The 26,237-nt window shown below is 39.1% G+C and overlaps 1 protein-coding gene across 10 annotated transcripts in view; it reads left to right on the top strand.

Moving 5' to 3' along the window:
- The window catches only part of REEP2 (receptor accessory protein 2), a 44,139-nt gene that overhangs the window by 7,189 nt on the left and 10,713 nt on the right, over nucleotides 1-26,237 (top strand). For 2 of the 10 annotated variants that reach the window (XR_007708836.1, XR_007708841.1), the window contains exons 4-10: nucleotides 915-983; nucleotides 1,200-1,320; nucleotides 1,870-1,983; nucleotides 2,386-2,533; nucleotides 2,819-2,976; nucleotides 6,255-22,598; nucleotides 22,862-22,986. Coding sequence is in view for 2 of the 10 variants with exons in the window: in XM_035560557.2 (XP_035416450.1) it covers nucleotides 915-983; nucleotides 1,200-1,320; nucleotides 1,870-1,983; nucleotides 2,386-2,533; nucleotides 2,819-2,976; nucleotides 6,255-6,329 (685 nt within the window). In the remaining 8 variants the exon portion in view is untranslated. Of the gene's footprint in view, nucleotides 1-914; nucleotides 984-1,199; nucleotides 1,321-1,869; nucleotides 1,984-2,385; nucleotides 2,534-2,818; nucleotides 2,977-4,871; nucleotides 4,965-6,254; nucleotides 22,822-22,861; nucleotides 22,988-26,237 lie in introns of those variants that run through there. The other 8 variants (XR_007708837.1, XR_007708838.1, XR_004780778.2 and 5 more) reach the window with 8 other exon arrangements.

The following is a 26,237-nucleotide window of genomic DNA, read 5'->3' as shown; positions in this document are numbered from 1 at the left end:
GTGGTCACAGCACCAAGCCTGTTGGAGATCAAGAAGTGTTTGGACAACACTCTCAGATGCATGATCTGATTCTTTATTTATTGTGTGGTCCTTTGGGGACCCAGGAGTTGGACTTTATGATTCTTGTGAGTCTCTTCCAACTCGAATATTCTATAATTCTATGACCTGTTTTGCTTTGCGAGCCTGTTGTACAATGGAGCAGATCAAATACATCTCTGCTCTGAGTGGTGTTTTGCATGATGAAAATGTCTTCAACTACTGGGCGTGAGTTGGGTTGGGGTGAAACAGGTTTTAATCCTCTCAGAACTGTGTCACACTTGGCAATAATCAAATGGAGGCCTTCAGCAATGACAAACTGTCATTGTGTCTTCAACTGTTCCATTAGAACAGGGTATCTTCAGTTTCTTCACTGCTTTAGTGTTTGTGATTTGCACACATCTCTGAAAGAATACAGTCTAGTCAGAGTTGCATCTTTTAAAGAAACATGAAATTGTTGCATGTACCTTACATAAGTGCTCAGCCATTTTGCCTCTTCCTGAAAAAAACTTTGAAGAGCCAGGATCTAAAAAGTACAAAAGCTTTGGCTCATTCACATACTTAAAAATGAACCACTGAAAACAGAAGTCTTTTAGTACTAACAGGCATCAGAAAGTTTGCATTTGCTTATTGGAGTCTCCACTGCTCTATCTTCCCAGAGACTTTACTGTGTAAGGGATAGCAATGAAAGACTTGTATGCTGCCTGCTCTTAGCCATCAGCCTTAGCAGCAACTTGAGAGCTCCCTTGAGATATTTAATTGAAAACTTTGGAAAAAGGGAGGGAAACGGCTGTAATGTTATCATCCAGTGGATAGTCTTTGAACAAACTTAAGAATGGTGAGAGTAGCTATCAGATTTTAATTTGGTGTGTTTGCAGGGCTGAGAGATGCCCTGTTTATGGAGTTTTCATGGCTATGGATGAAAGACTAAATGAGACTCAAAGAAGGTATGTTCTAGGATTCCAGAGAGGATTGTGCTATTCTCACCTGATATATTGATTCATTTATGTTTCTGAGACCTTACCTTCTCTTTACTCTTTTTGCCTGTGCTGCTCTCTAACGGTTATCTCTCTGTCTCTGTGCTGATCTTGATTCCAGTTCTCGTTCTCTTTCTCCCTCTCTCTTTCTCTCTCTCTCTCTCCCTCCTTCTCTCTTTCTCTCAGGTTTCCTTTTTATTTCGAGTTGAAAATCGCATTTGTGATTTGGCTGCTCTCCCCTTACACCAAGGGCTCCAGTGTCCTCTACAGGAAGTTTGTGCACCCAACGCTCTCCAATAAGGAGAAGGTACTCGCTAATTGTTGGAAGAGACTGATCTGTCTGGAAGTTGACTGAATTCTGATTCAGTTATGCTACAATGAAAATTAAAATGCATGAATCATGCTTGTGCTGACATTAGTGGGTATAGAATGATTATGTCTCTGACAACGAGGGCAGTGTACAGCCGACTAGAGACTGTAATGTAGCCAGTATCTTGCCTAATGCTTAGTATGTTTGCCTAACTCAGTATCTTTAGCCTTTATAGTCACTATCAGTAGTTAAGTTCTTTGAATCATGATAGTAGCAGCACGTTCTGTAGTCAGGCTGTGTTTTTCACATTCTCGATATAAGCAACTGCTTCGTTTCAGTTGTTAGAATTTGGAGAAAACATTCTTTAATTTAAGGTTGCATTTGCAAGCTTTCTCTAAGTAGCAGAGAAAACACAGCACAGCTTGTGCTGGCAGCCTGGAAAAAAGGTGTGCTGATGAGCTTTGGGTTTTAAAGGTGATAGTGGGGGAGATTTTGAGCATGTTTGTAACTAGGAGCTAAATGCTGTGTTCCACACTGCCTTTCTAGGAAATTGATGAATACATTACTCAGGCTCGTGACAAGAGCTATGAAACCATGATGCGAGTCGGCAAGAGAGGGTTAAACCTGGCTGCCAATGCAGCAGTTACTGCAGCTGCAAAGGTAATGCAACGCCTGTGCACTACAAACACAGTCTAACCTTCTGTAACATTCAGGAATTCCCCAATAGTTTAGTTCTGTGTACCAGCAATTAGTGGGTCTGTTAGGGATGCTGGTGCTTGTTCAGAATGATATACTTTTCCTTCAGTTTGTTTTGTAGTTAATCCTTTGATTTATGGAAAGTGAAGGGAGAATGGATTTTGCTCTAACCTCTTTCCTGTTGGTTTGAGAGCATGCTTTTATTTTTTCCCTTTTCTCTGTGGTGGTGTTGCTTTTTTTTTGTTTTTATTTTTTATAGAGTACCCTAGTGGGGAATGGGGCACCTTCCCTCTTCTGAATGATCCTGTGTGGGATGATCTTGGTGAGCATGAAGTGTCCTTCACCATAATTTTTATGTCCTCTTAGGGCCAAGGAGTTTTGTCTGAAAAGCTACGAAGTTTCAGCATGCAGGATCTCACTCTGATCCGGGATGAAGATACTGTGCATTTGCGAAGCCATGAGCCACAGCTGCACCCCCCTGGAGCGAGTCTCCTTGAAACCATTGAGGATTCAGGTACAGAACACCCCTGCCACTGTTTGAGGACTTGTATCGTTAACCAGCAGGCGAGGAAGGGTTCCCTGGGCTTCATGCAGGGGTCTCAAAGGACTACAAGATTGCAAATTATCTGGGAGAAGTTGTATTGTTTTCCCTAGTCCTTTCGCATTTACTAACATACGGATTTCTTGGATTATCCATAAATACTGTTGATGTCTCCCTTCTATGTGGTCCGTAAGGATGGGACATTTTAGATCTAGATGTCTTTTCAAAAGTATTTGAAAAAACTTTCTTATTCCTTAGCTTCTTGTTACTCCTCAGGAGAGGAGAGCAGTGTGGCACAGAGGTCTAATGGAACCCTGACAGAAACCAGAACAGACCCATCGGATGAAGATGCAGGAGACAAACTGCCAAAACGTACCCAGAGCCTCAAAGCTCCTAAGAAGATGACAAAAGCTGAGGTAAGCTGGTGTGTACATTATTTCCAGCACAGGTACTGATTTATGAATTTTGTCAGAAGGCTCTGGCTTCGTAGTCTGTGTTTAAAAGCTGTCTATATAAACGTTGTTGGACTGTTTACTGCTAGAGTCCTACATCAAAGGACTTGCTGTCTATACGCTATACTGGTCTCTTGCTTTTGTGTTTTTGTCTGTAAGCCTCTGTCATAAGCCATGTCCTAGCTTTGCTTTCATTTAGGTTTGTGTTGAGGCGTGGGGGCATTAGGTATTTTTAATGTCTTCTATTGACTCTACTCTCCAACCCTTTGGGTGGTTGGACCAGATGATCTTGGAGGTCCAACCTTAATGATTCTATGATTCTCCCTCTTGTCTGTTACAGCCTGAGTATATAATATTTATGTGACCTTTATCTCTGTAACAGCACTTTCCCCTCATCTAAAATTCAGCTGTTCTGTACCCTCTTAAGCCTTTCTAGTCTTTTGCATGTTAGATTTGAAGAAATTTATCTGCACGTTCTCCTTTCTTCTCCCCTGTAGGTTTTCATCATCTTGAGGTTTAGATCATAGAACCTTAGAATGGCTTGAATTGGAAGGGATCTCGAAGATCGCCCAGTTCCAAACCCCCTGCCATAGGCAGGGATGCCACCCACTAGAGCAGGTTGCCCAGGGCCTCATCCAACCTGGTCTTGAGCACCTCCAGGGATGGGGCATCCACAGCTTCTCTAGGCAACCTGTTGCAGTGCCTCACTGCCCTCTGAGTTAAGAATTTCCTCCTACCCTCTAATCTAAATCTTCCCTCTTTTAGTTTAAAACCATCCCCCCTCGTCCTGTCATTATCTGATTGAGCACAGAGTCACTCTCCATCTGTTTTATGTCCCCTTTAAGTACTGAAAGGTTGCAATGAGGTCACCCTGGAGCCTTCTCTTCTGTAGGCTGAACAGTCCCAGCTCTCTCTGCCTTTCTTGGTAGGAGAGGTGCTCCAGACATCTGATCAGCTTTGTGGCCCTCCTCTGGACCCACTCTAATAGATCAACATCATTCTTGTGCTGGGGGCTCCAGAGATAACTAGTCATTGTTGAGTTTATCCCCACCACATGACCATGTGCTGATCCAAGATATTTACAGCAATTCAGATGGTCATGAGGTGTCTGTATTCTCAATATTAAAACAAACCATACATGAAAATAAATGCCATAGTGTCCAAGAGCCATTGTAGATTAATGATCTTTTTTTCAGCTGTTGGTGTGTTTTGTAGAATATGCTTTTTGAGACAGTGCCTTCTAGTTTTTGACTCTTACTTCAACATTTCATCTGGATTGATTTATAAATGATAAAATGCTTCTCCATTTTGAGAAGTTGGGATCATCTTTTCTTGGTTCAACTTGGACTCCTGATTTTATTTACTTGTAATTTTTATTTAAAATCTTGGTGTATTAACAAATCACATTGTAGAGCTTTTCAGGCTAAACGTTAAATAATTTGGAGGAGAGTGCTTGCTCAGAGCATCATGTTAATTCATACTGTTAATCAGATTTTACAGCATCCAGGACACTTTTGTATGTGAATAGGTACTCCTTGTAACATGTATGTCTAAAGATGCATTCAAAATCAGCCTAGATCTTTTTTAAATCCCCTAAAGTTACTTCTGTATTGACCCTTCTTCTTCCTTTTCTAGCGTAGTAGACAGGGGCAGGGAGGCAAGAGGAATAAAATTTTATTCCAAGCTTCCTAGTGAGGAATTTTTTAAGTGACTCAAAAATTCTGAAAAGGCAGTAAAGACTATGCTGATTATTGTGAATACACAAATTCTGATAAAGCTGTTCGCAGGCATATTGTTTTTCATGCATGGCATGTTCTTTGATTCAAAGAACCAGTTTAAGATGTTTTTACAACTTTCAGAGAACAGGATTTGGAATGGCCATCAAGAAGCAGAAAACTTACAGCAGTGACGTTGCCACTTAGAAATGTTGCTATGTCCAATCTTTTATCAAGGTAGCTGACTTCAATTTTGCTATCACATTTCCTGGTTTTAAATGTCTTCCTCTCACGGTTGTGTGCTGGTTTAGCTCAGGTGTGCAGCTGAGCTCCACCACAGCCGCTCTCTCACTCCCCCTCCTCAAAGGGAAAGGGGGAGAAAATATGATGCAAAGGGCTTAAGGGTTGAGAGACTCAGAGTAGGGAGATAGTAAAATTTATTGCCTATTACTAGCAAGCTTGAGAAGTGAGAAACCAAGGAAAGAAACCAAAAACACCTTCCCTCCATCCACCCTCTTCCACCTCCTCTCCCTGAGCAGCACAGGGGAACGGGGGAAGGAGGATTGTGGTCAGTCTATAGCACTTTGTCTCCGCCACTCCTTCACGTTCACTCTCTTCCCCTGCTCCAACATGGGGTCTCCCACGGGATGCAGTCGTTCCTGAACTGATTCTGAATGGGCTTCCCTCAGGCAGCGGCTCTTCAAAAACTGCTCCAAATATGGGTCTGTACCACGGGGTCCATCCCTCAGGAGCAAACTGCTCCAACCTGGGTCCCCCATGGGTGGCAGCTCCTGCCAGGTCACCTGCTCCTGCGTGGGCTGCTCTCCACGGGCTACAGGTCCAGCCTAGAAACGGCTCCGGCAGGGGTCCTCTACAGGCCACAGCCTCCTTCAGGGCAGATCCACCTGCTCCACCGTGGTTTCCTCCATGGGCTTCAGCATGGAAATCTGCTCCACCATGGTACACCATGGGCTGCAGGGGGACAGCCTGCTCCACCATGGTCCTCTCCCCAGGCTGCAGGGGAACTTCTGCTCCGGCGCCTGGAGGACCTCCTGCCCTCTTTCTTCACTGACCTTGGTGTCTGTAAGGCTGTTTCTCATTCCTCTCTCTCCCAGCTGCTGTTGAACAGCAGTTTTTTTTTCCCCCTTTCTTAAATATGCTCTCAAAGAGGCACAAACAACATCGCTTATTGGCTTGGCTCTGGCCAGTGGCGGGGCTCTTATCTAACGTGGGGCAGCTTCTGGATTCCTCTCACAGAAGCCACCCCTATGGCCCCCCCACTACCAAAACCTTGCCACGTAAACCCACTACAGGTTGCTGTTTGAAGGATATGCTCAGTGTGATTTGTTTGTTAACTAAAAACAAATGGAATATTTAAATAGCCTCTTTGAAACAACGTGACACAAATAGGGTCATCATGTTGTAGTTGTTTTGTCCTATTTTCGCTTTGCATCCTTATCTCTTTCTGTTTGACGTTTAGGTGCTACAGTAAACTAATATGAAATACCTCTATTTCTTTCTCCTCAGCTTCCAGTAAAAAGTGTGAAAGCCCGCCCTAGGAAGAAAGCTGCAGGCTCTCTAGCTTCTGGCGAGTCATCCTAAGGAGACCTCCCCTCCCCAGCACCTATCTCTGTCCTAGGATTTGCCTGTCACTTTCGAGTGGAAACTCTTCCAAAGGAAGGGAGCTGAGATTGATGTACATAACACAGATGCTGTTTAGTAGAGCTCATTCCAAGGCAAGGGGGAGGCTGGGATTCAGAACATGGAACAGAGGATACAGATCCTCAGGAATTTTCTCCTTTTCATCCCTCTCTTGGAGGGAACACTAATATGTCTGTACATAACCTGTTGCTTTGGAATTCCCTCTGTATAATCCTAGTTGGGAAGAATCTTTACTGGGAGAACAGGCTAGGGTTAGAGACACCTGTTGAACAGAAGCTGGAAAAATAATCAGACACTGGAGTTCCACAGAGGTGGGTGGTTCCCTGGAATATCTTATCTTGCTCTGGGTATCCGTCTGCAGCTCTGTGTTGTTAGAAGTGCCCACAACAATTCACCCTCTTTAAAAATGGACCATAGCTGTTATGTCCTTCCCCTTTCAGAAGGTGACTGTTCAGTGCTTTTGAACGTAAAGGACTGGCTCATGGGAGGAGTGTGCCAGATTCTAGTTCCTAGTAATGGAAAATGAAGAGATTGGGTTTTATTTTTTTCTGGAAGGTTAAGTGAGGAAATTGAAAAGCTGAGTTATGAAGAAAATGTGCTGTTATATGCACATGTGAAAGAGTAGATACAGATATCCAGAGGAGGTAACTATTGAGAAGGAAAGTTGGTCATCCATAAGATTTTGGTTGCATCTGAAGCTGCTTTTTATTTCAGGTTCTGTTGTTTACTTTGATTCCTGTAAGAGCACAACAGTGAGAGGAGTCCCATGTAGTGGGTAAAGGCAGGGAGAGCATTACTTTGCTATTTAATTGTTTAACTCCATGTCATCATGGTGCTTTTTAATACAGACAAATTCTTTCATTCTAGAAGATTTCTGGGGAAAATCTGGCTCATTAGTCTGCAAGCATACTTGAGAATTTCAGAAGCCCTTGTCTCTTAGCTTTAGGAGATCCATTCCTCAGGGCACGAGAACTGACAAATAGCTGATGTATGAAGTTCTTCTCTAGTTCTAGGATTCCATTTATGGATTATAAATTGCAGGGACCAGTGAACGCTATTGTACTTTATCAATCTTCTTGCTTTGTCCTACTCCAGCCCTTGCACAAATTTTCTCTGTGTGACCATTAGCCTTGTTTATCAATGCCCTGAGACCTGAGCAGTATGCAACATTTGGGATAGAAGCACATTGTATGTGGAATATGTATTGTGGGAGTGAAACTGCAGAGGAAATTTGCATGCATGCCATAGATTCTAATCCATTGAGTACTGGTAAGGGGAGATCCCCTGTACACATACCCATGGGAAACAAGTAGAGTTCCTGTTGTTGAAACTTATAGTGCGGGAGTACCCTTATGGACATGACTGTCTGAATGAGTACTTGATGGTCTTAATCGTTACTGAAACTACAACTCTAGCTGCAGACACTCATGTTTTCTCATGTCTCTTGCTGTCACATTTCTGAAATTGCAGTGGGTTTTTCACAAAGCTGAATATTTTGTTGACAATGTATAGAAGCCCTACTTGCAAGTAAGATTTCACAAATATTTCTGTCCTAAAGAGTCGTCCTTCAAAAGTTTATAATGTTTAAGACTGGGACTGAATTTTTTGTTGTTTCCCATTGTCTTGGTGGCAAACTTATGAATTATTTCATTTTTGGGGGGAAACAAATTAAGTTGTTCTTACTTTCATTTGTAGCTTTTAAAATTTTAAATCTTGACCAACCACATCAGAAATACTTGTCCTGAAGCATCCACAAATCCTTACCCAGGATCCAGAAGAAAACCTTTGGTCTGACTTTGAGATATGTGTTTTAAAAAAAAAAAAAAAAGTTTTATTAGCAATCATTGTATACATGCCTCGCTAGTACATGCAAAGACATGTACCAAAGCAAGAATTATTTCTGTTTCCAATGGAAATTCCTCTCTCCACGAGGAACAAAAATCTTTGCTGAATATGTGAAAGATTCAGTTGTGAGAAATTGTTTACTAGGTTTACTGTGTTGAACAAGACGAAACCATTATTCTTTATACACTAAGTACTTCTGTGACCACATTTCTGGACTTTTGTTTGTATGCTTTTTAAACTAAAAATCTCTGTAGCAAATTCATTATATAAATCATTGTGAGGGACTTGATTTGGAGGCCAAGGATGGGTTAGTCTGTCCTTATACTGATCTTCCTGCCCTTTCCTTGTGCATGTACTGTGATAGTCTTGGATTACTCAGTTTTCATACAGTGACTTTCCAGAATGCTTTCTAGAATCAGTTCATTTGCAGGAACTCCTCCTGCTTTGAAGCATAAGAAGAATTTCTGAAGACTCAATTTTGGGATTTGGATTTGCCTTTGTTCTCCTGAACTAGACCCTGTACTAAGTATCTTTTACTCAGCATTGATGCTTGATGTCATTAGCCTGTGGGTAAGAATGGATCAGTCTTGCCCTGACTTCTTGTACAGGGAAATTAAATGACTCTTGTTATAAGAGAGTCTGGAGTAGTCATGGACTCCGTTGAGGGTGATATGAAGCTGATGACATCAGGCAGCAGAACTTACCTAGAGCAAGAAAATGTCTTAGTATGGACATTATTTTCTTCTAGTACAAATGTGACCATTACATTTTGCTCTGCTTGATCAAAGCCTCTGCAAATCTGCCACCACCCATGTGATCTTTCAGTGAGTTCCTAGATGTTCTGCTTTGGATGGCATGGTCTTGCATAGAAATTCTCTTGTTAATGAGAATGCTGAATGTGCTGTTTTGGTAAAATGCTTCTATCAGCTGTTCTGTGTTTTCAGCAGGAAATGCTGGAATGTAGTTTCCATCTAGTATTTTCTATGAGCTTGATTGTGCAGTGAAGCAAATGGTTAAATCCATATCTAGCAGTAGAACCCACTGTGTTCAGTAAGCATTTATACCCCTTTCCTAATATGCCCAGGCACAAATAGAAACACAGAAAGATTTCTACAGAACCCTGAATTTCCAGAAATCGATAGTTTTGAGTTTTATTTCTTCTTTGCCATCTTAATCAGCAGGAGATATGTGCCTTAGGAGGAAAGTGGGATGATTATAGAACACACTGCTGGTTCTCTGGCTGCACAGAGCATTGTATCAAGGAGACTTGTTTGTTACCTGTGAAGTGGCAAGGTATGCTTGAGAACAGCTGTTGAATTGAGCTGTTTTCCTATCTGTCTTCCAAACTTGCATGCAATGCTGGAAACTATGGGTTATTGTCTAAGACACAAATCCGGAAAAAGGGGGAAAAAAAATGCCCTTCTTTCTGATGGGGACATTGTATTGCAACATGACTCTGCAACTTCCTGGGGAGATGCTGAATCACATTGCTCTTTGTAACTGTTCGGTATTATAGGCTTTCTTGCTTGACCCATTACGAATTTGTAACTTGCCACGAGGCTGAATCATCTTGTGCTGCTCTCTGAGTTGCCCTGTGAAGTCAGATGTGTGGAAAAATATTCTGAAGCTATGTGATTTCATAGAATGTTTGAGGTTGGAAGAGGATCTCTGGAGCTCATCTGGTCCCACTGTTCTACTCAAGCAGGGCTACGTAGAGCTGGTTGCCCAGGGGTTCCTGTTATATGTGGTCTGGAGCCTATTGAATGTAATGTTTAAGACCTGATATATATATAAATACATACACTGTACTGTATGGGGCTGTGCTTTAGTGTTAACTGAGGAGAAAGGATTCCTGGTTACCTTTCATCTTGAATTTGGCACTATTAGAAGATGCTGTAAACATAACTCAGTTTTATGTTATTTCTAGGTTTTGTTTTGAAGCCTCTAGGCCTCAGAAGAGAAGAAATCTAAAGAGGCGTGCAGAGTAACTTTTGAGAACAATTGCTTTGAATGGTAAATGAAGACAGTAAATTTCCACAGGAGCTAAGAACCTGTCCTGTGAGACAGGGTAGGGTGGAAAACGGGCTATGTACAGTACAAAGATGTCCAGGAAATAATCCTGACTTTTTCTGAGCCTCAAGCTATACTTGAACTCTGCATCCTACAGATTGGAGCTTGGTTGTTCTCTTACGGAACTTCTGTCTCTGTCTTACCTTTCTAAACTGGGCTTGACCTACATGCACTTATTCTTGAACCTTTCATCACTTCAGAACAATAAAGTTTGAATTTTTCCTCAGTGGTCAGCTGATCTGTGTGGAGGATCTGATGAATTAAGCATCTCACAGCATTTTCTAGTAGATGTGTTATGCTGAGGAAGCACCAGCAGGGAGCTCCAGAGGACAGATAAAATCTGTGAAATTGAATGCACGCACAAAGCCTGCATTTTTGGATGAACTAAATGCTGGGCTTTGTTACACTCATATGCCAGCTATCTGTAGAATCCCAAAGCTCAATGCCAGAACTGCTAGTGCAAGGAATCAAAATAATATGAAATGAAGGGAAACAATGGCAAACACTCTTTTTTCTGCAATGTTGCAGGTAAATTTAGGTTTTAGGTGCTGCTTCTCCTAAAAATTTTTCTATAACCCCCTTGCAAGTAAACCATTACCTCCTTGCTCTGTTTCTCAACTCCTATCCTTTCATAATCTTGCTATATTTCTTATGTTTTCTTTTATTAAGCAGAGGACTACCTCCATTTTGCCTACTATGGAGACATAAAAAAAAAAAAAAAAAGCTTTATTTTTAAGAGCAACTATTAGCAGTAGCATAGTGTGGTGCATTTGCCTTCTCTTGCCGCACATTCTCACTTTAAATAGGCTTACTGCACTGCACACCCTTTGGACAAGAGCATTCTGCATTTAACCAAATAACATTAGAGGTAACATTAGTGGAGGGCTGCAAAAATGAATGTACTCCTAATGACCGAGCCTGAGTCTTCTATAATGTGCAACTGCCTGAGACTGTATCAAAAATATCTGCAGCAACAGTCAAAATGCATTGCTATACTGACTCATCAAAGATGGGAAATTTAGTCATTGTCTTTGCAGGAGGCCAGGGAAGAGAGCTGAGCTGAATGACAAGCATATAACCATAGGCAGTACTGTCAGAGTATGATTCATTGCAGTATTGTAGGAATAATTGCTTGGGTTCACATAAGTTAGTACCAGCATGAAGTAGTCAACCTGCAGCAAAATTCAACCTGCTGATTTACCTTGTTTCTTGTCCAAGAAGATTAGCCTGATGCTTCCATGCAAATAAGCCGTGTATAGGTATCTACACTATATGGGTTCAAACAAGATGGGCAATTTCAGTATCTCTAAAGAAATATTTTATTCCCCTCCACATATTCAGCCAACCAACCAAAAACCAACAACAGTCTTTCTACATATTTTTATTGCTTTGGGGACAGTAGGGGGGGAAGATGAGCTTTCTGCTTATTATCCAGAGTTTGGACAAAATATTGTACTGCCACACAGGAGATGGATCTAAAGCATGCCTATACTGTCAGGGGTGGGAGGTGAGTATTTCTCTTGGAGCTTTGTTGGAAATTCCCCTTTGGCACACAAATTGTGTGTGTGTATCTAAAATGCATTGAAAAATGTACCGAAATAGAGAGTAAAAAGAACTTTTGCTTGTGTAGTTTTTTTATCTTATTTGCTTGTAACTTGCACAACGTAATGAGGATTTTTGCCTCGCCATGTAGAAGAATTGACAAGTGTAACTGGTTTGTAGTATCTATATTCCTGTTAGTGGGTATCAGAAATGCATAAATGAGCATTTTTTGCTACCTAGGTGACACACTTCAGAAGAGGTAAGTTAGACTGAAGGATGCACATCTTAATTCTATGTTAAAACTTTCTAGAGAGAGCTGTCAGGACTGTAAGAACAGAATGATTACTCTCTATCAAATTACTGGCTTTCACGTGTGAATGAAAGCTAGTACAACCACCTCTTTCAAATAGATGTTGTTTAGTTATTTAACAATATCTTGCCAGCTGAAGTTACTATTTTACCGAATATCATCTTTTTGCATAGTGTCTTGCCTGTACATGCACTTGACTTCTAAGTGTGTGAATATTGTAGATCAGTTTTCATTAGAGTGCAAGTGCTTTTAACTCTAAATTTTCAAAAATTCCCAGTGCAAGCAGAGCAAAAATGTCAAAAACGGATCAAATTTTCTCGAACACCAGAGGAGTCTAGCCAAAAGGAGATCAGAGAGGACTTAGTTGAGAGAATAGTTTTAATTTCTTGCACTCACTAGTTGATTCCAAGTGATTCTTAGAGCTTTCAGGAGCAGGGTGTAGGCAACGCTGCAGAGTGCTGTAAGGCAAACTTCTGTTCACAGTGCAGGTCAGCACCCACGATGCTGTGCCGCTAAGCCTTACCGGGAATCTAGAGTTAATGCTGGTCACTACATCCAGTAGGAAAGCATAGGAATAGGGGATTCTATTGGAAGATTACGAAGTCAGAAAAGTGATTGTGTGAAGATAAAACTAAAGAGAACTGCAGCAGGTTACCTTGAAGAATGATGACAAAAATCTGCAAGGATTTTCAACAGGGAGTTAAACTAGTGGGTTTACAATCAGTAAAACAACAAAAAAAATAGCAGGATTCAGTTAATAAATGGAAAACTTGTCAGCGAGGTATGTATTGTCTTTCTTTGGTAGCCTATACTACAATTGCTTCACTTAGTTCCAGATTTTACAGGTTATGTAAAAGTTTTATATTTAAGGAAACTAAGTTTTTATCTTAAGTGATGCTTAGTGACTTACCAAAAAGAAAGCAAGTTGAAATTTTCTGATGACTTTCTAAAATTAGAACTAAAGTGTACAGATCCTCAAATCTAACTTTGTATTCATGCTGCTGTCTTTTGGGGAAAGCACTCAGCTGATGGACTCCTCACTTGTGATTCCTCTGTTTATATTATTTCTGAAATGTAGTGAATGTCACAGAGGTAAATTAAACTTCTGTTTTGAATTCACATCTAAATTCAAGCATGCTGAGCTATGTATGAGCTAATGTTGGTTGAATGGGAGAAAATGGAGAAGCTGAGTCAGATCTAGCCAGGCAAAGGTGGCTGAAAGACCTTCCTTGAAGTGCACAAACTAAAGACTACATAATAATGCTTGTTTCTGATTCAACATTTTCATGACGAAGTTCCAGTTAGCATAGTGCTGATCTAAAGGCACTTAATTCACAGTTGTGAATTGCTTTTTGTCCACCAGAGGGTATAATACAACATAAAAATCACTGAAAGTGAGAGAGCAGAGACTCGCCTGATAATAGCTGAATTGTGACTGGTTGAATGTTTATATTTCCTCTGAGAGTGAACATCCTACTTAGACAGAGAGAGAGGAGGGAAAACTTCAAAAACAAACACACACCAACAAATGGGGTTCTAGTGGAGAAATATGAAGTATTACTGCAGTTAGCCCCTATTCAAAAAGGCCATTTAAGCATACTGGTCTTTTCAATTTAAATATTTTCTAGTGTGGCTTATGGAGCCAATACCATTAGAGAATAACTGCCTTCAAATCTTCTCAAAGTCCATCCAAACAATTTTCTAGCTGCATGAAGCAGCCCTGTGAATGGTAGTGTTTGTGGCTAATTTTGCTGCTTTTGCAATTAAACAATTTTTGTGTGTGCGTGTATTTCAGTAGTGTTGCCTTAAATTGTACTTTGAAATCTGTAGTATTTCCTGTAGAACTTCCTGGTAAGAATGCATAGTTTCTATCAATTGGATCTACGTTCTGTGAAAATAGAACTAACTTTAATCTAAAAATACAGATGAATCTAATGGTTACTATGGTAACTTGTGACCATGGCAACAGAGAGAGGTAGTACTCTGAAGAATTGATAGATTTTCTTCTTTTAAGTAGAAAAGTACAAGTGCAAGTATTTTAGGGAAAATATTGATTTTTTTATTTGTTAACCATATAGGATCATATGAATACAAGGGATTTTGGCAGTGTCTCCCTTAAGATCCTCATAGAAAAGCTGATGTACAATGAGCTGGATCAGCAGATGGCGAGGTGGATTGAAAACTGGCTGAATGACCAAGCCCAGAAGGTGGCGATCAGTACAAAATCTAATTGGAGGCCAGTAACAAGTGGAGTATCCTGGGGACAATACTGAGTCCAGTTCTAATAATTTCCTCATTAATGATCTGGATGATGGGGCAGAGTGTACCCTCAGCAAGTGTTTGCAGATGCCACAAAACTGCTCCCAATGGCTGATACACCAGTGGGTTGTACAGGAAGCGGCAGGAGGTATATAGGATGTTTGATATTCCATCTCAAAATATATAGAAATCTTAGGTGCATAGCAAGACCGCCTGCAATTCCTTGTGATATTAAGAGGTCTCATCTGCTGAAGAAAGGTCAAAGACATCAGGAAGTTACTGTAGGAAAGAGGAAAAGGTTAGAACATGGTTAAAGACTTTTTGTTGTCAAACATGTAACATAGATTTGGTATGTTTCTGTTCCATTTTTCCACCATAGGATCAGAGTTAAATGATGTAGTGCCTTCAGGCCAGTGCTAAGTTTCAGCTATGTATTATGAATTGCCTTGAGGCAGTGCAGACCCCAAGAGCCTGTATAGCATTAGAGGAAGCTGTAACCATTTAAAGACTGTTTACAATAAATATTAATATATTATTGAAGGAAGTGGGAATGGGCTCTCATGACTAAATCTTGTATGTAGCGAGTGGCTTTCTATGCCAGCATAGAGATAATGTAAATACTCTATACTAGCAACATTCAGTGTAACTTTTATAGGAAAATGTGCTGGATATGAGTTTAGTCAAAGCCAAATCAGAGTTTTTCAAGCGTTCTCTTTTTCCTAGGTATTGTTGGGGAATCTGGAAACTGAATGGAAATTACAACATTGCAGTTACCACTTGCTAATTGTGAAGAACTTGAAATAAATAGAATCCAAGTTTAATTTAAAAGCCAACTTTTGTAAAAGTCAGCTGTTGTTACTTCTGTATTTGCCCCAGGAATACTGTAGCTAATCAGCAGAGTCACTATGGTGATCTAAGGCCATTACTCCGGAAAAGGGCGGGGGGGAGCGGAGATGCCAGGCCAGACTGAATTGGTTCTGCTAGTCCAGTCTTCTGCCTCTGGTATTGCTCATTCCATGTGATGGCCAGCGGGCAGTGTGGAAATGACACATGTTGGAAAAACCTGTTCCTGACACTGTCGTCTTTTTACCTGTGCTTTAAAGCATCGTGGTGTTTAATGACTGGGTTCTTGGTTTTGGGGAGAGGAGTTGTTGTTTGAATTCCATCATTAATTTTTTTGTAAAGTTGTAAAAAGTTTGCTTACATGTTGCAGTACAATGACTTAAATGTAGAAACTCGAAGGCATCACAATCTTGCGTTGTGCTTGCTCTGTCACCTGGACTCTTTCAAGTTTTTTTCTTTTTTAAGAAATTCTCTGTTGTTTAAAAAAAAATAAAGAAAAGCATCTATTATATTTTCGATATCTTGCTCTTTTGCTTTCACTTACTTTCTCCTATTTCACAGGACCTGTTGTTTTCTTTCCTTCTCACAGAGCATAGTACAAGTTTTTTCGTTGTAGATGTGCTTTCATTCCACGGGGTGGCAGCTAGTTGACGATTTGGTTATTCCAATAGAAGCAGCTTTCCCAGCCAAGTCCCCCCTCTCTGGCATAAGGGTCATGAATCTGTCAACTCAGCACTTCTGTTGGGGTTCAGAACAGCTGAACCCCTTCTGTTGAGCCTTCACAACAGCTCATTATATTGTATTTGTTCAGGCTGTATCAATTTACTGGGGACTGTTGTAGCTGACAATACAAAAAGGCATAATCAAAGGCTAAATTTTGAATCTTGCTTATTGATATTGGTGTTCCGAGCATAACTGAGTACAAGTATATGGTGTCGTTGCTAGACAAATGTTGTTTTAATAAATGTTTTGGGAAATATTAATTGAAATCTCTGCCTGTTATTAGAATAGGTTATAGATTTATAGATTTATGAATTGCAGGTATGACATTTTGTTCTTTGCTACTGCGCTTATGTAGTTTCTTTTTTCTCTACCCCTGGTTTCTTCTTCTTATGCTTGTGGATATTTTCTTTAAAAGGCTTATGTTTTTTTATGTTCTCAAACTGTTGCCCTAAATTGTTTTAATTTATCTCCGTGCCCTTCATATGTGTTTAGTTTTCTGCCTTCTCCATTGTTGAATGAAGATATGAAAATTGATACAAAGCCCTACTATTTCTGCCATCTAAAAATCAAGGCAATTCTTAACAATCTGGTTTGTCTTGGCTTTGTTTCCTCATTTATAAGTTGCCTGTGAATAATTAAGTTGTGTCCACTTTCCACCTGTTAACTGAGGACTTGGGTTCAAAACACAACTATATATGTTGAGTGGCCTTTTTGCTCACAGTAGAATCAAGTACTATTATTGATACAGGGCTAAGAGACCTACCTACGTTGCAACTGCAAATAACTTCAGGAGGGACTTGGGGGGGATTCTTATGTACGAAGTTAGAGGGTGGTGAATATTATGTGAAGAGCCTGTGCAGAAACATGAATTATTAGTCAAACACTACATAGCTTGAACACCTACATGTGAAATATTAGACTGGTGAGGAAGTTGCAGTCCTACGGTACAGGTGGCAAGAACTCAACCAACTTACTGAAATGCCTGTGGTGCTAAAAAAAACAGGCACAGAAGGTATGTGAAATGAATGGGTAGGGGGTGCAGAAGGATCATGGGAATAACTTCCTGTGGTTGTCATCAAAAGTTAGTCCTCTACCAGCTGTGCTAGTGTGTAAAGTGGGCAGACAGGGCTAGCAGTTATAGTGACTGGGATAAGAGAGGAATTCAGTTAGCAGGGTTCTACTGGCATCTTTCTACTTGATGCTTTGAGTAGTACTGAGGTTTTGAGCTGAGGGACTGTGGTCTGCAGCTGGAACTTAATAACAGCAGTAACCAAGTCTCATTTTCAGCTGAAATTCAGCCCGCCTGCTCCCCCACACCTCCAACACACACACACACGTTTTCTTTGGGACTGTGTGTAAGTGGATCCTTTCCCTTCTTGCTGTTATTTTTTCCTTAACTGTGTTATGAACGTCAGATCTACTAGCCTTCTGCTTGCATGGATATCTTCATGAAGGAGGCAAATTTGCTGCTTATTCTGTTTTAGTCAGCTCAGAGTTGACATTCCCAACCCTATCATCAAGAAGCTGAAATGTGTATGTAATAAGTAGGTAGTGTTTGCCTCTATTTCCAGGCATATGCAAAATTGTGTGTTTATTTTGCTCTTTGTGTCTGTGACATTTCTTATCCCGACTTTTCCCAGAGAACAAGTGGATTATTCATGTATTCATTGTACACTCAAATACGGTATAACACCATGACCTATACACAATGATTACAGATGCAGTTAATGAGCTGCACTGATTTGGATTCTGAATTGCATTCCTTCTACTGTATTTGTTAGAACACTGGTAGCTCTCGAATTTCAATGTTCTCTTCTGGGCTTGTGGGCTCAAATGTAAAGTACTACTGAACTTCGGAGTTGTAGGTAACAGTTTAGAGATGGTTGGAAGGCATCTTATTCTGCTAGGACAGAAATGGAAATAATCTTTGTGGATCCCAGAGATTATTATCTGGTCAGGAACATTCGTCCTGGTGAGAGTACTAATACCTGTCCTGAGCAGGCATACTCTTTTCTACTGGATGGAGAGGGGATAATCTGTCTTCTTACAAGTATCTAGAAACTATTAGAATTTTCTGAATCATTAATGTCACTTGGCTATGCAAGAGATCGATGTGAAAATAAAGACACAAATAAATGAAGGGAATTGAGTGTGATGTACTTGTGCTTCTGCCATTTGATTTGACATGTAAAACCAGACCTTTGTACTGGACCATGCTACAGGTGATGACAAATGAAACACTAAGTTTCATTTTAGAAGTTCTTAATCCACTGGTTGTAAGTGGTATTATCAGGGGTATAACAGTATATACGTGTTCTCTTTTCAGCCTTAAATGTATATATTCAATGTATTGTTATGTTTCATATAATTGTGTCCAGCCATTTGGCTGCTTTTTCTGATCTGTTTTGGTTTGGTTGTGTGTGCTTCATGAGAAGGTTTTCTTGGATGGCATTAAGTGGGTAAAGGCCCTTTTGAAATGGGTACATATAAAGAAAAGAATCAGAGATTCTGCAGAAGAGATGAAGAATTGTTTCAGGGAATACCTGTTTAAACCATCCAAGCAGTTCTTGTGCATGTTTGTGTGTTAGTGAAATGAAGGTGAAGGAGGTCAAAACTTCCAGTTACTTGGCATCAAAGAAATACTGTTCTAAGCTCCAATAAAGCTGGAACAGTGAAATCTGAAACAAACAGAGCTTTTTAGTTAAAACTTTCTCTTAATGAGAATAAATCCTTTGGTACATAAATAACTGTGATTATACATATTAAAATGCTTTTTTCTGATAGACAGTAGAGGAACAATATGATTCCTGTAGGAATGCAAACATGTTGTTGCTATGGAGCTTCTGCCATCATCATAGTTAACAACACTGCAAAAGCTGCCAGTACTCAGCTTGCAGGAGAGAAAAAAAAATAAATCATAACTTTAATTTATTTCTACAGAATTCATTAAAAATATGTTCTAGCAGTGAAGTAGGAGAAACTGTCCCATCGATGTCATTCAGTTCATTTTCAAAAAGTGAGCTAACTTGTATGCCAGGGTTTATGGTAAATTTCCATGCAGCAAAAGAGCAAAAGCCAGAAGCAGGGAAAGATGTTACCAATCAGCATGTAGGTGAAATCAAGTAAATGATTAAGAGGAACAAACATTAGTTGAGGAAAGTCATTGCACACACACATTCATGTCTGTGGTAGAAGAAAACACCCACCCTGAAGAAGCAACTCAAAGGAAGTTAAGCACAAACAGAAGCTATGAAAAACAAACAAGTAACAAAAACAAACAAACAATAACTGGCCTGTTTAGAACTACTCAAAGTAGAAGAAGAAAGAAATAATTGAATATATAGGTTAGATTAAATATTCATTTAATCCTAGATTGACGCTCTTATTCTTGTAGTGCTGGGGAGCCATGCATCTCAGATGGATTTGTGGATATAGAAGATGGTATTTTACTAAACTTTATATAACTAGTCCTTTAAATGTCTTCTCATAAAATCTCATTTGAATTTTGGGCATTCTGCCTGAATCCTTTTTTGTGCAGAACTGTTCAGTAACAAACACAGTCTCCTTAAAAGTAAATGCCCATTTCCTTGTGTGTGAGATTATGCGAAGGAAAACCACATACAGTGATCTTTTGTTGCTGCTGTGATGCATGTCAAATATGGATTTAACAGTTTTTTTTCTGTTCTTTCCATGTCATTAAAAACATGATTTCTTCTAGTAAGAACAGTACTTTCAACTTGTTTCTTTCTTTTTGCTTGTTATAATTCAATTCTTGCCTTGATTTTCCTTTAGCTCTCTGATGGTGTGATCCTGCATGCCTGAAATCAAAATGAATTTAGCTGTTAGATATAGTAGATTCCCTTGGTTTTTGTATCCATGTTCAACAGCTTTTACACTGCACCTCAACCCGCATTATTTGTGGATTTGATATATGGTTCACTAATGACTCAGGTTTTTAAGGTATTCTACTCGATAACTTTTCAACAACACTTCTCTTGTATTCGTCGGTCTTTCTCAACGTAAGTGCTATATCCAGATTTTTAATTTTCTGAGATACAATTAAATGTGATAAAAGTTCTCAATAAAAATAAGTATTGCTTTGTTACTTTCCTTTTGAAATTGACTGTGAGGGATCTTAAAGTATATAATTCCATGTCATATCAAGTATGCATAAAATGCATTTATCCCAGTATTTCCAGAAATTTTACTTTAATGTGGTAGGTGCTTGCTCTGTGACTATAAAATTTAAACAAAAGTACCATGTCTTCCACAGTCTCTTTGAGGATACTGCTGGTCTTTTCCCTGCAGTAGATGCTGTCGGTTTCTTCTCTGCATTCAACACAGGCAAATGACTTTAACTCCCCTCCACTCTAGTTACTTTAATAAATATGTTTATATCTGTTGTTTAAAAAAAAAAAAAACTCATTAGGGAAGTATGTTTTTATGGTCTTTGACTGCTGCTTACCGAGAGATCCCATTATTTCTTTTTTCTTTGTCCCTATTCTGTTTTGCTGTTAATTGGAAGATGACTTGTAGCAGAATCATATATGCACAGAACAGGTTAGTGGGGACAGTTTCTGGATTTTGAGAGGTATGATGAGACGTTTCTTGTTGGTCTTTTCCATTGAATACCACTTACTTTGTGGTGATTGACTCAGGCTAGTTTCCCAAATCCTGCAGTATTTTTGAAAAACTAAATTAATCTGTGTTCTTATAGTCCTAATGAGACTTCCAGTTCTTTCATATGTGTTTTACCTGTTACTAGCCCTGTTTTAAATACAGTCTTTCCTTGATCTCTGTTCTTTCATAGGATTATCAGAAGGAACAAATCTCATCAAACTGACCTTGCAGAGATCTTAATTACATGCTCCTTTAGCTTGGGTGTTACTCATCAGAATTTGTAAAGATTGCAACTACTTTAAAATTATTTTTTTATAACTGTAGGAAAAAAAAATACATTAACCACGGGTGATACATTTCATGCTGCCCTTTGAAAATGCAGTTTCCACTTTCTAGTGAGCTGCACAGCACATGCTGTGCTGCAAAATTTTCATCCTTCCCCTTATTATTGCACACAAAGTAATTATTTTTAGTTTAGCTTGACAGACTGGTGAAAGGAGACCATTTGAGAAGTGAGGCAGGCTGAAGTTTTGTAGAATTTCCCAGCAGCTCTGCACTGAATCATCAAGTCCCAAGAGCACAGAGGCATTCCATAGAAATGTCACGCAGGCCTTCTGGCATATTAATCAGGAAGCAGCAATGAGCTCCCGCTTTCAGACAGGTTGATTCTAGAGGTCTTGCTCAGCTTGGGATCAAAACTGTTAGCATCCAGTGGTAGGACTGTTGAAGCAAACCCAGGATTAAGATAAGAATACAATCCAGACTTAGGTTATTTCAGCCATGGGGAGGAGAGAAGCCTTGCCTCTGGTGATTTGTTTGTAGTGTGTTTTAGTTGTATTACAACCACACTTCTTTCTTCAGCTTTTACAAGCTGGACTCAGTAAAACATGTAAGTCTACCACTATTCTCACATCTGTAAGACCTGTTCTATACAGACGCTGATTTTTAACTTACTGTAGATTTAGGCATTGGTTTCGCTTTTAATATCCAAAGGTCATTTTTGCCTTCAGACTTTCTTTGAAACAAGACCTATGTTTTATTTTGAAATTTTCAGCATAGATCAATCTTGAGAAATAAAAGGAAAATAATATACATTCATGAGCAATAACCTGCTAAAAGGAAGAGATGGAGATCAGGTAGCTAAACTGTCTATAACATTAAATTTTCAAAGCACTTAAAATGTTATTGAAAGCAAAATAACAATAATAAAAATGCTGTTTATATGCTATTAAAAACAAAATAAGTTGAATAGCTAGAAATAAGTCTTGGGAAATACAAATGTGAAAATTAACAGAGTGAACGCTGTAGAGCCACATTACATTTCATCCTGTGCTATTACTTTAAAAGTACAAAGGGAGATGCTGTTAAACTCTTATATAATATGCAAATGAATTCCTCTTTACTCTGGGAATAAGAAAAAGCGAATTTAGCTCCTTTTGTTGCAACAACCAAAGGTTGTTCCTAAAACATTGCAGTTTTAAAATGTTATAATTGCTAACCTATGGAATTAATTACTGAAAAACATCTAAAATTGAAGGGGTTTTCAGATTTCAATTTAAATATTTGATTGGTTTTATGGCATACATGAATAATCATAAGTGAAAAAATATGGTTAATAATAAAGTAAAAAAAATCCCAGGAAAAGCAGTCACTCCTCTTCGCTCCCTTCCCTACTCACCTGCAAATTACAGGAGTTCAAGAAGCAATATTACCTAGTTGTTGCAGTCTGAGAAAAAGCAGGCCCAGTGAGCATTTAGGACTCCACAGAGGCATAACCAACATACACATACCTGCATAACCTTCATGCTCCACAAGTACATAATGCAGCATTTGTCCAAAGCACTTAAAGATTCAAGCAAGAGCAAGTACAAGAGAACTATGAGGTCACCACAAGTGACAGTAGTCTGGCTGTTTCCTGGAGATTATGGCAGAGAGCAGAATACTGTTTTCTGTCCCACACCCCATCAGGAACCAGAAATGGCAGAGTGTTAACTGAGGTGAGTGGGAAATTTCAGGACAAATATTCAATATAGTTTTTGATACAGTGTAGCTACAGTGTCCTATGCTATGAATTTTTCTTGCCTCAGACAATAACAACTTGTAAATCAAAAGCATCAGAAGGACATCTCTAGCAGTTTTTTCCGTAATGGCAAAGTGCCTTGAATCTTTCTTTCACCAGCTTTATAATTACAATGGACAATTACAATTGTCTGGGTTTCAAAAATTAAACTCTTTATTGCTTGCTTTCCAAACTGCACAGATACAGCTTCGCTATTGCTTCAGTGGCTGGAGCTCTGGATTGTCTGACTTCAACTTGGTCCTGATATAGTGGTAAACAATGCTACTCCTATTGCAGTTGGGAAAAGACAAAGTGGAAACTGTAAAGGTATGGGGCTAATCTACATATGCTAAAATAAGGAAAAATGTTATTTTGGTTGACTTCAACCTTTGGAAAGAGACCAAGGCAACAATGGCAAGAAAGAAAAGATAATGACCCTTTTCATGGGTCATTAATGACTCACAAGAGCAGAGGAGAGAGGGATAATCACCTCCCCCAATCGCTGGTCATGCTTCTTTTGATGCAGCTCAGGTGGTTGGCTTTCTGGGCTGCAAGTGCACACTGCCAGCTCATACTCAGTTTTTCATCCACCAGTACCCTTAAATCCTTCTCCACAGCGTTGCTTTGTCTTTAGTGAAGCTATGTTGGCTTCATGTCACCAATCATCTCTCTGTTCTCTGTGTGCTTTAGCACAGTTTCCAGGAAGATCTGTTCCATGATTTTGCCAGGCACAGTGATGAGAATGACTGGCCTGTAGTTCCCCTGATATTTTTATCCTTTTTTAAAAAAACTGGGGGGGGGAGTCAGGCAGGTCAATCAATCCTTTTGTCCATACTGTGCTCTGTATACGCAATATGAAATAAGGATTTATTTATTTATTTTTAACTGCAAGACTAATATTAATCTAAAACACTCTTACACTATTATAATAAATTCCCTATGCTGCTGAAAAATATAGATGTACTATTTCAGTACAGCTTAAATTTAGCACTAGGCAACACTAACCGTGTCATTATGTATTGTAGACGGATGTTTTATCCAGTATTCTCTGAAGGTTACCCAAAGCAGTTCACAGATGAAATTGAAAGTCTTGTGCTATCAAAGAGTAATATGTTGCTGTCTGAAGAGACAAAAACTTACATGAAACCATACTGAATGTAAAGGGAAGCATGTTTTATTAGCAGAAACAGCTTTGGGGAATATTTAGCAAATTATTTTTTATAAAGTAAAATATCTGGAGAATTTAGAATATGTTAAAATCAAGAGGTAATGATTGCCTCTGTTAACTAAGAATAGCATTTCAGACTGCTACAGGTTCAAATTTAACTCGAAGTAGCTGTGCTTGAAAGTAGTTAACCTGCTTTTTGGTTTTGAGACTAGATCTAGAGCTAACTGACCAAGTGTTTACATTGCCAAGTGCAAATATGCAAAGACAGGTATATTTTAAAGACTTGCAAGACAATGAGCTTGAAAATAAATGTCAGTTAAATGTCACATATAATTAAATGTATGATCACATACGAGTACAATATAAAAACCTGTGCTAGAGATATTTTTAAATCTTTCTAAAAGATAGGAAAACATTTATATTTCCCACAAATATGTGGCACAGTTTGTATTAATTGTGTTCCTGCACTATATTATTCTCTTTTTTTTTTTTTTTAATTTTCCTGAATCTTCACAAGACAAAACTTTGACAAATTTAAAAACAGCAGCCTAGAAAAAACAGAAATGGCAGGGCAGGGACCTGATTCCTTCCCTATAATAGGGGAGGAGAAATGTGCTGCATTTCCAGAGCTTAAGATGCCGACTATTGACACACTTCTATTTTCTGTAAACCCTTTCATTTAAATACTTTTCTCAACAAGAAAACTGAAATGGAAACTACTAATTTTCAGTTGATTGCTTTATGATCACAGTTCATTTTGTGAAATAATGGTTTGAGGGTAAACTTTTCAATCTGATGAAAGAAGGCACGTACTAGCATATATATTCTGAAACACTCATTGTATACTAACCTTCATTAGTAAGGAAATCCAAGGATTTATCCCAAAATTGACAACTTTCATTGGATTACTAGCTATATCCCTAACAAAAGTGTTATAAGAAACCAGACCTATTCTGTATTTCTCTTTTTTAAGGACTACAGAAGTCCTCCTCACCTTCCCTTTCTTCAATGCATTAAACTCTTGAAGTTGCCTTTCAAAAAAAAAAAAAAAAAAGACATAAAAGCAGAAACAAAGATTTTGTGCTTTGTAGACCGGAATATGTGATTTTTGTCACTTCAGTGGCTTTTGCTGGAGTTGTGTAGTGTGGAAAACATGTTTACAAGCAGAAGAAAATTGGCAGCATTCCTTTGTGCTTTAGGGGAATTTGGAATCAGCTTGAGCCCTTTCTATACCGAAGGTCCCAAAGAATTTTTTTTTAAACATGCAAAATACTGAAAATATAGATGTTTCCTCAGAAAAGGAGGATGAATACGAGACTAAGAAATGCCCACCAAAATAACACTTGATTTGGCAAAACACGGGGGAATGGGAGTGGAGGGGAAACAGAGACACAGTAACACTGAGATTTAGGTTAGATCAGTGCCCAAGGAATCATCGCTGCTCCTGTCCCTTTTCAGATGCTGTTCTCTTTGATATTACAACTGCTATTTTGCTTTACAGCACTGTAAATATATAGAGAAATAAGCTCGTGGGGTGGGGAGGGAAGGGAAGCTCTCCGCAATGATATAGAAAAAATCTTACGTAGCTTTGGTAGACCTGTGGCATTACACTTTGCTACACCAAAATATTTCCAAGCAAAAGCAAATTATTTACTGAGGTGTCTAGCTAGCGTTTTAGCAGTGCTAAAAGGTTGTAGAAAAGCAAAAAAATGGAAGCCTATAGAGGCAAAAAAGGAGGAGGCAGGTTGAAGCATGAAGATTGTTTATAAAACATCTGAGAGCCAGAAGGAACTTCAATGATAATGTTATCTGACCTACCTGATAAATACAGGTAAATAGAGCACCTGAACTGGAACTAGCTCATAGTTTTTAGAGAAACAATCTATTTGTTGCTCTTAAGAGCAACAGAGAAAGGCAAATGAACGTAGAAATAAGAAGGGGTTATGCCAATACCTGATTTACATACAAGAAGTGTAATTTCTTGTAGGAAACAAGTCAGAATGCTACTCGTAGCATGCAGTAGCAACAGAAATTTCTTATTGGCATTTCGGATTTGAAGATATTGGTTTGAAATTTCTGTTATAATGGAGAAAGATTGTCTTTTTGCTTCTTCTTAAAGCCCCCATATAAAAAATGGGGCTGGGAGATTGTAGCCGAATTGTCAATGACACAGAAGAGTGGTTAATCACAGATGGGATCCCCAGTCTTGGTGGTAATTAACAATACAACACAATGTGTAATTTTTAACTCTATCTTGAAGGGAAAACTATTTTCCCTTAAAACACTGGTCCTTGTGATCTAAGATAATGATTATAATCACAATGCCTGTGGAGCAAAGCTGCTTCTCTAATGCAAGCAATATTTCTTGTCTTTCGTTCACTGAGAGGAACAGGCATTGGCTGATTACAG

The sequence above is a fragment of the Cygnus atratus genome, chromosome 14, assembly GCF_013377495.2.
Source record: "Cygnus atratus isolate AKBS03 ecotype Queensland, Australia chromosome 14, CAtr_DNAZoo_HiC_assembly, whole genome shotgun sequence".
Classification (NCBI taxonomy): Eukaryota; Metazoa; Chordata; class Aves; order Anseriformes; family Anatidae; genus Cygnus; species Cygnus atratus.
Note: the sequence above shows the minus strand (reverse complement) of the source record. Positions and strands in the feature narration are given on the sequence as shown.